At 40.5% G+C, this 12847-nt stretch overlaps 1 protein-coding gene across 1 annotated transcript in view; it reads right to left on the bottom strand.

The window, feature by feature from the left end:
- LOC136507558 (uncharacterized) overlaps positions 1–11141 on the bottom strand; it is a 41482-nt gene extending 30341 nt beyond the window's left edge. Inside the window, exons 1-2 of the mRNA XM_066502241.1 lie at positions 11085–11141; positions 5934–6134 (exon numbers count right to left, since the gene is read on the bottom strand). Coding sequence (XP_066358338.1) covers positions 5934–6134; positions 11085–11141 — 258 coding nt within the window. The remainder of the gene's footprint in view (positions 1–5933; positions 6135–11084) is intronic.
- Positions 11142–12847: the final 1706 nt, after the last annotated feature.

The raw sequence follows: 12847 nt of genomic DNA, 5'->3' as shown, positions 1-12847 counted from the left end.
AAAAGTCATGTTTTAATGTTTATTACATATACCATTAGTCAAGTTACAAGATCATGGTTTTGGTTGTGCACTAGCAAAAACTACCCAATGCAATAACCCAAGGGTATCAAGGAATCCAGGGTATCAATTAGCTTGGGAAATCACTACAGTTGCCATGGTAGACACATGCAACATGAATTAAATGATTAAATATGAATAGGTATCAAGGATGGTCCCATGCTATACTTGCCTTAAACTCAAATCAGATCTTCTTCTGGTCTAAATCTTCCAAGAACTGCTTCTGGACTCACCACGTATAGCTCACTGACTAGACTTGATCATAGAACACCACACAAGCATCCAAACAGACATGCATAACATACATACATAGCCATATTAGAACATTACACCAACTAGTGGAAAAAGGATTTGAAATAGATCTACGTATTGCTATGAACACACAGACGCGGGAAGCACACTAATTGGAGCTACAGTTGAAAAGATATATCTACCAGAAGATTTTGCTTATAAAATAGGAAACCATAAGATTTATTTATTTTATTATATAAAAGCATGTATATTATATTTTAGGGAAAATACTTAAGTTTAATCAAGTCAAACTTATATTTGGTTTTAAAAATGAAAGTGGAATTTATTACATTTTATTTATAAATCTAGTGACACAATTATTATTCAAATTGGGATTTAAACCATGAAATTCTAGAGATTTTGACATAGAAAACATTGATACTAATGTGTAGGTCATGTCATTATGAATCTAACGCAACTTGAATGGACTATTTCAGAGTAAAAATGAATAAGTCATGATTTAAACAAGTTTTCCTTTAGTTAAATGATAGATTAAATCTACCCATGAATTTTAAATATTGAAAACATGCCTAATAGTAGTATAAACATGTAGAAAACATAAATACGGTCCTAACGCAATTCGAACGGATCAAATCAGACTTAAAACACAAAAGTTATGCATGAAATAAGGTTTAATGGCATTTCTATAAATAAACTGAACTTATTTTTGAATTAAACAATTAAAAATATGAATTTACACGGCTATTGGACTGCGTGTACTATTTTTGGAAACTACAGGGACCCAAACAAATAACAACAGGACTAAATTGTATTTATTTTGAACTGTTATGGACTGCGCGTAAATTCACCAAAAATAGAGGGGCTTATCTGCAAAATTAGCATGGCTTGACTGCAGGTTGACCGCATCTGCTGACTGGGTGACACATGGTGTGCGTGGACTGGCTTGGTGCACCACATGGCATGGGCGTGTGTTGATGCGGCACCGTGGGCCGAGTCCATGGCTCGCTGTGGACCGATTATGATCCGAAAGGGTAAGATCTAATCATGGCTGTTCAAAGCAGATTCGACGGTGCAGGCGTGTATGGGTCGACCTCCGATGGCTATATGGCACCTCCGACATGCCTGCCATGGCCAGTGGTGAGGCAATCATGACGGCGAACACCGATACGACATTCTAGACCTCCTCGATCAAAACCAAACCCACTGGGATGATCTATAGGCGCATGCGAACACGATGGACGCACAACCGAGGGCGGGGATCACGCCGGAGCGACGTCCCATGGTGGTGCCATGGCCAGTGGTGTCTAGAGTTTGCCGGTACGGTGTTCTTGTGTGCAAATCGATGAATAGAGGACATGGGAAGAACTAGGAGCTCACCACGAGTCGATCAGCGAAGGTCGCGGCATATGAGACGGTTCTTAGGGGGTAGGACATTGATGGCGGCGGCTGGAGAGAGAATAAATGGCATGGGTTAGTGGAGATCTGAGCAATCCGTGACCAAAACGGTGAATTGAGGGTACCTACAGTCGTGGGGAAGCACAGCAGAGCTTCGGGAGTCATCGGCGGTGATTGAGGTGCGGGAGCAGGTAAATTGCGGTGGCGGTGAGAGCTTGAGCGCGGATGGGAAAAAGGAGAGGGACAAAGGGAGGGGGTTCGGCTTGGGTTTTGTAGGCGGCTGGTGCTACAGTAGAAGGAAGGGGAGCGAGAGGCGGGTAGATTTGGTTGCCTTCCTTGCATGCGCAATGGCGGTGACTTGCCGTAGGTGGCAGCGCCATTGCCGACGAGGAAGAAAGGAAAGAAGGCGTGGGGAAAGAAAGGAGCGTAGGTGCTGATAGGCGGGTCCCGCATCATAGCGAAGGAGAAGGAGCGGGCGTGATGCGGTCGCGGTAAAGGCTGAAGCGGGCGTGCTGAGCAAGCCGCGTTGGTGGGCTATAGGCGCGTGCGCATGGGTGACGAAGTAGGCCGGTGCGGGAGAAGGAGGAAGGGCGCGGAGCAGGCCGCCGAGCAGCGGGCCACATGCGGGGAGGTGGGAAGGAGTGGAGGCACACGCTGGGCCACCGAGCGGGCTGAAGCCTAGAAGAGAAGGCGCGGAGCAGGCCAAGGGGAGAGGTAGCATGGGCCTTCGGGCCAAAATGAGGGAGAGGAGGTTTTTCTTCTTTTTTATTTTTTTCAAATCCTTTTTCTTTTCTTAATTCAAAACAAATTCAAATATGAACCGAATTGAGTATAAACATGATTTAAAATACACTTTTTAATTCAAACATAAATGAACAAATTTTGGGTAAGTTTTCCAAGAATAACTTTTTAAATTCTTTCATTTTCTAATTTTCTTTTCTTTTGTTTCAAAGCCATTTTTAATTTCGTTTGCAAAAGCAATTTTAACCATTTTGAATTTTCAATCAAAACCACTCAACCAAATAAATCAAATGCAATGGCATGTATGCTCAAACATGTTGCTACCTTATGAAGAATTTTAATTTAATGAAAATTTTTTATTTTCCTATATTTCGTGTGCACAAAAATTCCAAATTAAATCTTTTTAGGTGCATTTCCAGAAATTTAAATTTTAGGGTGTTACAATTCTACCCCCTTAAGATGAATCTCGTCCCAAGATTCGAAAAAGGCTAGAAACAAGGAAGGGAGACAGAACTAGGAATAGAACTCAGATAAACATTCCAACATTTCAACTTGCATTGTAAACTAGCTTAACAAGTTACATATGTCTCATCTCCAAAGCTCAAGAACAAAAAGATTTGGCTGCACGGACTACCCCCTTAAGTTGAGGGATACAACTGTCTTGAATATAGAAACTTTAAACTCATGGGCATAACCAAAAATTTTTGTCTTTCTTGACTGTCCAAAGCCCATCTTGACTTTTAACGTGATTGTGTTACACCTCAAAGAGACGAGGAAAATCTATCTTCATTTGATCATCATTTTCCCAAGTTGCATCTTCCTCTGATTGGTTACTCCATTGAACTTTACACACATTAAGCACTCTTCCCATAAGAGTTCCCTAGGCTCTTTCTAAGATCCTAATTGGATAATCATCATAAGTATAATCATCTGTCGGATAGAGCTCCTCCAAGGGTGTTTGTTCCTCTACACCATCATCTGGAAACTCATAGTCCACTTTACTATCCTCAGTGTTGACACCTTCTAATAGATCATTCCCATTGTCATATTCCTCCGGTGAAGGTTGAATACCCTCATACTCAATTCTTTCTCCTAATAGTGTGGTTAGAAGCACCGAATATTGGGCATACTTGATCACTCCTTTACATGTAGACATCCATCCCATTCCAAGAATAACATCAATGTCCACTAACTCTAATACAATAAGGTTTGCTTCAAATTTACCCCCTTTATGTCAAGACTAACTCTTGGGCAAATGAGGTTTGCCTTCATTTCTCCTCCTGGGGACTTAACTATCACTGGTTTCCTCATTGGAAGCATAGTTATCTTATGATCTTTTACGTATGCACTAGAGATAAACCAATGTGACGCATTAGGGTCAAACATCACCATAGCAGTGGCTGAGCTTACTGCAATCAAATCATAAACGACCTCCTTAGCTCCATGAGTGGTAATCATATCCACATTATTCAAACTTCCAAGGATGTAATTTCACTTTAACTTATTTCCATGCACCTGCTTCCTATGGACATTCTATTCTGGCTCTTGTTGTGGTTGATTCTAGCCTTGATTGTTTTCGACAAACTTCTCAAGATAATTGTTCTCATAATGTTCAATCTCACCACAATCATAACCTTTCTCACTAGTAGGTGTATTTGTCTTCATGAAGGTGATAGTAGGAGATGACAAACATGGCTCTTGAGAGCTAACCTGTTGCACTTCATCATTGGGTTGCTGATACTGATTCTGATCTATACTCACAAGTTGATTCATAGGATGTAACTGATATTCTGGTTGCGTAGCGAACCGAGGATGAGTGTTTCTTAACTTGCATTGAAGATCATGTTTTCTCTTCTTCTCTTCCATCTCTCGACGTAGTTGCAAATCATCATTCAGTCCTTTCAAAAAGCATTTCTGTTTCTTAACATCACTATCTACCTCTCCTAGAGCATAGCGTGACAATTGAGTGAACTAATTATGATACTCACACACTGATATGGATCCTTGCTTGAGAGCCTGAAACTCATCTTGCTTGAGTTCTACCTCACCTACGGGAATGTGGTACGTCTTGAAATTCTTCATGAATTCCTGCCAAGTGATCTGTCTAGCATTGTTGGGACATCCATACTGGTAGGACTCCCACCAGTCTTGTGCTGCACCCTGAAGTTGGCTAGATGCAAAAAGCACCTTCTCCTAGTCATCACAATGGGCTATGTCCAGTTGTCGCTCCATAGCTCTAGGCCAGTCATCAGCTTCTAGTGGGTCGCTTGCATGAGAGAATGTCGGTGGGTGTCCCATCAGAAATTCACCACGCTTGTTAATAGGTGGTGTTTCTTGTGGACTATTCAACACACTTAGAGCAGTGGTCTGTAATAGCTGAGTCTGCATCATCAAAGCTTGCTCTATAGTTGGGGGACTTGATGGCGATGGATTAGAAGTGGGAACATTCCTTCCAACATCTTGTGAAGAACTTCTCCTGGTAGAGGCCATCTATTTCCAACATATATGCATTAGGATTCAATCATTCACAGCATTCTTTAGTGTAGTTTCAAGAGATGACAAGATAGGATTGATAGTATGAAAGACTAGAGAAAACCCCAACCATCGAGATATCTAGTTCTTCCACATGAAACACTAGAATGCAAGAAAACTTCAACTTTCAAACCCTTCAACTTGGCTACCCCCTTAAGAAAAGTCAACTAGGGCACACAAAAGGGTAGCTTGCACTTCCTTAAAAATAAGCTAACTAACATAAAGATGTTCTGACATTCTAGAGAAACTCCTCTACATAAGCAAGGACATCTTGTCTGAGAATTCTCAAGAGCAGGAAAATAGTAGTGCAATAAAACAGTTGTAACTTTCATTCTATTAATCCAATAGAGTTTTAGCTCATACCATTGGAAAGCTCATCAATTCCACTGTAACTTTCTTATAGAACACTTTTCCAAATTCTACAGTTTAGAGGATCGAAAACAGTGCACAAGAGAAACTATTCTTGTTTCCAAATAGCACAGATGCATCACCTTGTGATTTTCATATCTCCATACCAAAATAGCTATCAGGATGATTCTTGCGCTTAGAGAATGATATTGAAGTCTACTGTTGTCTAGAATTTTCTCATGATTTTTGGTCATCTAAGATTAGAGATATGAATCGATAAAGACAGGCTGCTCTGAAGACAGGATAGGGAAAACAGAAGAAAACCATAACCTAACTATTTATTACGCTGATCCTTATACCTTAGCCCTATAAACTAAATGAAATTATGGGAATACCCAACAAGATCATTGCAATCATTACAATGATGCAAAATAAGCATAAACATAATGACAAATTAACAAAGCACTAAAGATGGAATTGTTGCTTGGTGTTTTGTCAGCTTTGTGACTCTGAAGATCCATCTTGGTTTGACTGATCCGTTTTCAATCTTGCTTGGTCTTTCGAGGTTGAAACTCCTTATAGGTGATAGTCCACCCCTCTATGCATACCTCATGTGAAGTAGTTTCAGCTTTATAAGCTTCTAATTCTTTATAGTTTAGATTCATCTGACTAGGGATCAGAGCTAGATGTGACAAATCCAAATGTTGATTGCTTCCCAATACTTGCTCTGTTGAGACCTCCTTTCTCTTCTTATCCACATTAGCTTCACAACTCAAGTTCACCTTAACTTCCCTCTTATTAGACTTGTTCTGAAAATAGGGAAAACCATAATGTTTACAGCACTAACATGGATCCTGACTTCCAAGAGTCTTGCTATGAACACCCTCATTGGACTTCATCTTCTTCCAAGCTTCTGCCACTTGTCTCTTCACTGGTCCCTTTTGTATGTTGGTTTGACCTTGTGACAAGCACTGTTGAAAACTCCTATGTTGAGTCATTCCTTCTAGTACTTGTTGTTGCATAGCTACAAGCTTCTCCTTATCGAATGCAGTTAAGGACAATGTAGCTTGATCCTCCTGACCTCTAATGCTGGTGGTCTCCTCATTATGACCCATCTATTTAGACGAAGAGAAGATTTAGAATAGAGACAAGGTTTTCATAATAGAACAGAGGCTGAAGTGAGCATAACTTTTTGCAAATAACAAGGTTAGAGAGAAAGCAAGAACTAAGCAAAGATGAAAGCATGCTAAAACATCTAGTTCTATCTAGGCTTGTGTCCTACAGTCAGTATTGCTCTGACACCACTTTGTAGCACCCGATTTTAAAGACAAAACTAGATACACACTATATGTGAGCCCAAGAAGTCAAATCTCATATATAGCCACAAATAAGAGTAATATCAAAAGACAATACCTATTACATAACATATTAGTATAAGGAATATAACCTCAGAGTATAGACAGCGGAAGGAAAACTCCGATCTTTAGGCGAAGACTCCAAATCCACAGGAACAACTGACTGGTTGACCACAAGCCTAACTCCTCCAGACTAGCAATCTAGTACCCATCTAGAATTTTTATCCAAAGTATAGAAAAGTAAAACAAGCATAAGTACATATCGTACTCAGCAATATAACATGGGGTTCATGAGGCTCAAAAGGTGGACACTGGTTTACTGCGATTAGCTTTTAATAGGTCATCTTTTTAAGTAATTGAGTAGCAATGAATTTATCATAAGCCCATAAACACATGATCAGGTAAACATGAATAATGAATAGCATAAACAATTAACCATTAGTGATCATCTCTATTCCATAAGAGTTCTAAGGCCGCTCGTATCCGTGAGCATGGTCATTATAACAGTTTTACACTCTACAGATGTTGTACACTTTCACTATGAGTCATGATTTATCCTTTCACCTGAGGTGATCAGCCTCTTAACCCACTACCAAGGAAGGTCGGCAGGGTTCACTATGAAGCTTTTCAAAGGTTCGTCTAACAAGTTACGGCCGCTAAGGTTTCGCCATCAATAGGCATAAACCCACCCTCCAAGGAGTGACTAACAAAGTGCACCATCTTGGTAGGCTAAGATCATACCTATCGGAGCCCCTCTTGTGCCATAATGGTAACCACTAACAAGCTAGAAAAGGTCCTCATACTGAGCTAAAGCCAGAGCCATATAGCCCTCACAGCTGTACTATAAGTCCCGGATGATCACTTACAGATAAGTCCTTAGGAAGAGGAATCTAGAGGATTTAGAAAGTAGCTAAACACTACAACCCCCTATTTCCATGTTGCTAAAAAGTCATGTTTTAATGTTTATTGCATATACTATTAGTCAAGTTACAAGATCATGGTTTTGGTTGTGCACTAGCAAAAACTACCCAATGCAATAACCCAAGGGTATCAAGGAATCCAGGGTATCAATTAGCTAGGGAAATTACTATAGTTACCATGGTAGACACATGCAACATGAATTAAATGATTAAATATGAATAGGTATCAAGGATGGTCCCATGCTATACTTGCCTTAAACTCAGATCAGATCTTCTTTTGGTCCAAATCTTCCAAGAACTACTTCTAGACTCACCACGTATAGCCCACCGACTGGACTTGATCATAGAACACCACACAAGCATCCAAACAGACATGCATAACATACATACATAGCTATATTAGAACATTACACCAACTAGTGAAAAAAGGATTTGAAATAGATCTACGTATTGCTATGAACACACAAATGCGGGAAGCACGCTAATCGGAGCTACGGTTGAAAAAATACATCTACTAGAAGATTTTGCTTATAAAACAGGAAACCATTAGCTTTATTTATTTTATTATATAAAAGCATGTATATTATATTTTAGAGAAAATACTTAAGTTTAATTAAATCAAACTTATATTTGGTTTTAAAAATTGAAGTGGAATTTATTACATTTTATTTATAAATCTAGTGACATAATTATTATTCAAGTTGGGATTTAAACCATGAAATTCCAGAGATTTTGACATAGAAAACATTGATACTAATGCGTAGGTCATGTCATTATGAATCTAACGCAACTTGAATGGACTATTTCAGAGTTAAAATGAATAAGTCATCATTTAAACAAGTTTTCCTTTAGTTAAATGATAGATTAAATCTACCCATGAATTTTAAAAATTGAAAACATGCCTAACAATAGTATAAACACGTAGAAAACATAAATGCAGTCCTAACGCAATTCGAATGGGTCAAATTAGAGTTAAAACACAAAAGTTATGCATGAAATAAGGTTTAACGGCATTTCTATAAATAAACTGAACTTATTTTTGAATTAAACAATTAAATATATGAATTTACATGGCTACTGGACTGCATGTACTATTTCAGGAAACTATAGGGACCTAAACGAATAACAATAGGACTAAATTGTATTTATTTTGAACTGTTATGGACTGTGGGTAAATTCATCGAAAACAGAGGGGCTTATCTACAAAATTAGCATGGCTTGACTGTGGGTTGACCACGTCTGCTGACTGGGTGACACGTGGCTCGGTGCACCATGTGACGTGGGCACGTGCTGACGTGGCACCATGGGCTGAGTCCATGGCTCGCTGTGGACTGATTATGATCCTAAAGGGTAAGATATAATCATGGCCGTTCAAAGTAGATCCGACGATGCAGGCATGTATGGGTCGACCTCCGGCGGCTGTATGGCACCTCCGGCGAGCCCACCATGGCCGACGGTGAGGCAATCATGGCGGCGAACACCAATACGATGTTCTGGACCTCCCCGATCGAAACCAAACCCACTGGGATGATCTACAGGCACACACAAACACGATGGATGCACAACCGAGGGCAGGGTTCACACCGGAGCGACGTCCCATGGCAGCGCCATGGCCGGCGGTGTCTGGAGTTCGCTGGTATGGCATTCCAATGCACAAATCAATGAATGGAGGGCATGGGAAGAACTAGGTGCTCACCGTGAGTCGATCAACAAAGATTGCGGTGTTCGGGATGGTTCCGAGGGGTGGGGTGTCAACGACGATGGCTAGAGAGAGAAACAACGGCATGGGTTGGGGGAAATCCAAGCAATCCATGACCAAAATGATGAATTGAGGGTACCTATAGTCATGGGGAAGCACAACGGAGCTTCAGGAGTCGGTGGCGACGGTGATTGAGGTGCGGGAGTAGGTGAATTGTGGCGGTGGTGAGAGCTTGAGCGCGGATGGGAAAAAGGAGAGGCAGAGAGGGTGGGGGTCTAACTCAGGTTTTGTAGGCGCGGGTGCTATGGTAGAAGGAAGGGGAGCAGGAGGCGGGTGGATTTGGTCACATTCCTTGCATGCGCGATGGCAGCGACTTGCCGTAGGTGGCAGCGCCATCATCGGTGAGGAAGAAAGGAAAGAAGGTGCGGGGAAGGAAAGGAGCGTGGGCGCTAACAAGCGGGTCCTGTGTCACAGTGAAGGAGAAGGAGTGGGCGTGATGCGGTCATAGTAAAGGCCGAAGCGGTAGCGCTGAGTGGGCCGCTTTGGTGGGTTGCGGGCACGCGCACGTGGGCGACGAAGCAGGCCGGTGCGGGGAGGCAAGAAGGAGGGGAGGCGCGCGCTGGGCCGCCGAGTGGGCCGAAGCCGAGAAGAGAAGGCGTGGAGCAGGCCAAGGGGAGAGGAAGCATGGGCCTTCGGGCCAAAATGAGGGAGAGGAGGTTTTTCTTCTTTTTTATTTGTTTCCAAATCCTTTTTCTTTTCTTAATTCAGAACAAATTCAAATATGAACCAAATCGAGTATAAATATGATTTAAAATACACTTTTTAATTCAAACATAAATGAACAAATTTTGGGTAAGTTTTCCGAGAATAACTTTTTAAATTCTTTCATTTTCTAAATTTCTTTTCTTTTGTTTCAAAGCCATTTTAATTTTGTTTGCAAAAGCAATTTTAACCATTTTGAATTTTCAATCAAAACCAATCAACCAAATAAATGAAATGCAATGGCATGTATGCTCAAACATGTTGCTACCTTATGATGAATTTTAATTTAATGATTTTTTTTATTGTCCTATATTTTGTGTGCACAACAATTCCAAATTAAATCTTTTTAGGTCCATTTCTAGAAATTCAAATTTTAGGGTGTTATAGGAATACCTTAAACATGTTTAGATTAGCATGAGGAACAACTTTGGTATTCATGACTAAGGCTAGTTTAGCCTCTAAGTCATTGATATGGTGTATGACATCAAATTTAAGTTGTATGTTTGACCTAGTTTGAACTATGTCATAGATTCTTTGCATGGCAAAGAACCCTTAAGCAAAGTTGTAGTATTTTAGTGTATAGCCTGGCCTTTTTGAGCTCACAAAAATCTAAAAAACACAATTGCCAACACTTAGAAAATTTTCTAAGTCGTGTTTGATTTCCAGTTTGATTGGCTCAACTTTGGGATGATTTTACTCCTCATTCTTTGGGAATTAGAACTTGATCCTTTAAGAGGAATTGTAGATGGTATGTAGGGCTACCACTTTTGTTAAGATTGTTTGCACTATTAAGCTTCGGATTAGGAGATCAAGCTTCACAAAAACACACTGTCAGGCTGCATCCCCAGCACTAATGGTCCGTTCGGCTCGGCGAACAGTGGCTGACCGCGCTTCGGAATCGGCCGCCGTGTGGAGGACGCGCATCACCGTTGGCTGGGTAGTCAGGCCACGTTGGGCCACAGAGTGCCCTCACCTGCCCAGCACTCGTCTGTGCACTCCTACGCTCACATTTCCCCCACCTACCTCTTCCTTCGCCTCCGCGCAGCAGCCGTAGCAGCGTGAGCTCATCGCCGTCGTCATTGTTGGCCCTAGCTCACACTGCGTCATTCATCTGCCACCACAGTAGCTCCCTCATGATCCCACCACATCACCATACCCACTTTGCTATCTAGAAGTGTATGGTAAGCCGTCGTGCCGTGCGCGGCCCTTGCCGGTGTTTCACCGCCGTGCTCCGTCGTCGTGGCCGGGACACCTCCGTCCATTGTTCTCCGTGATAGGATGTGTGCTAGAACTGCCTTTGTATGTAGATGCTCATCATAACCCTTGATCAAGCTATCTTGGTCACCTCTAGCGCCTCGTCGTTGGCCCACTCTGCCGCACCGCCATGACCGCCGCCGTCGTGCTTAGCTCCGACAATCGGTCCAATTAGTTAGCTCTGTGTGTTCGGGATGTCTTGCTGATTACTGTGGTGTCGGTGCCGTCACCGGAAAAGCTCATCGTCGGTGAACTCCGGCCATCCTGCACCGTGCTATGTTTTTGTGCCTCTGACTTGCGGGCCTGTCTGTTTTGTGGGTCCCTGATGTCAGCGGCTTAGGGTTAGAAAGATGGTTCATTTATTTTCAGGTTTTCATGCAACTTTGAAAAATCATAAGTGGAGTTGTAGAGGTCCAATTCTTGTGAACCAAATTTTGTTGTAAGCCTTAGGAAGTATAGTTTTTTATAAAAATATCAAATGTACATTTTCTGGTATTTTTCTTGGTGATTAAAATGTATTTAAATAAGTGCCTTTTGAATGTTAGTAATCTTGTAAAATAGATATCTTGATCTAGAAAAATGATAAAATTGTGATTCCAATTTTGTTGGTTTTGTATTGACATGCTCTAGCTAGAAAAAATAATGAACTTGCTGTAAATTTAATTGAAGTAGGGTCTTTCTATTTATCTAGTAATAAATGGTATTTTCTAAGGAAAATTGTAGGGATAAAAATATGTAACATATTGATATGCAAATTTTGAACAGTAGTATGGCACTAATATGAAGCTAAGAAAAATATATAATCTGTTGTTTGACACTTTTCTATAGGGTTTACTATTTTCACTGAAATAGGCCTTACTAGCTTGTCATTTTTGTAGAGGATGTTATACATGTTAGAATGGCATGGAACATTTACAATATTCTACTAGTAGCACTTGGTAGCCACTGTAATTTTCTGAGAATTTATTGTGCAAATTTGGTATATGTTTGTTATTTTCCCTAATTATTCAATTAAATTGATAAAGGCATTTAAATAAATAGTTTGTGCTTGACCATTATGTTTTCTTGAGTGTATTTGGTATTCTAGAACTGTTGGTATACTTGGTGATGTCAAATTTGGAATACTTGTATGCTGTATAAATATTATTGCTTTATAATTCGAGTTAGAAGGATTTTCGGACAGATTCTGTGGTTTGGTATGTGGCATAGTTAAAATAATGTTTTCTGTAGAAATGGTTAATAACAAAGTTGTAGGGAACTTATTCATCTATCTTGTGTTAAAAGTTCAGGGCAATAGGCCAAAGGATTTAAGAGTTATAGCTGTTTAAAGTTAGTTTTCCGAAATGCTTGTTCTCTGGAATTTCTGGATAGCACTGGGTAGATTGTCTGTTTTGATTAGGATAGATTGTGAATTAGTTTTTGGTGATAAAATAAGAGTTGTAGACAATTTTATAAGCTTTCCATAAAGTCCAAGATCACAGCATTTGTATAAGTAGAACTTTAGTTATGATGTAATATTGTAACTGTTATGT

This window comes from Miscanthus floridulus, chromosome 15 (genome assembly GCF_019320115.1).
Source record: "Miscanthus floridulus cultivar M001 chromosome 15, ASM1932011v1, whole genome shotgun sequence".
Classification (NCBI taxonomy): domain Eukaryota; kingdom Viridiplantae; phylum Streptophyta; class Magnoliopsida; order Poales; family Poaceae; genus Miscanthus; species Miscanthus floridulus.
Note: the sequence above shows the minus strand (reverse complement) of the source record. Positions and strands in the feature narration are given on the sequence as shown.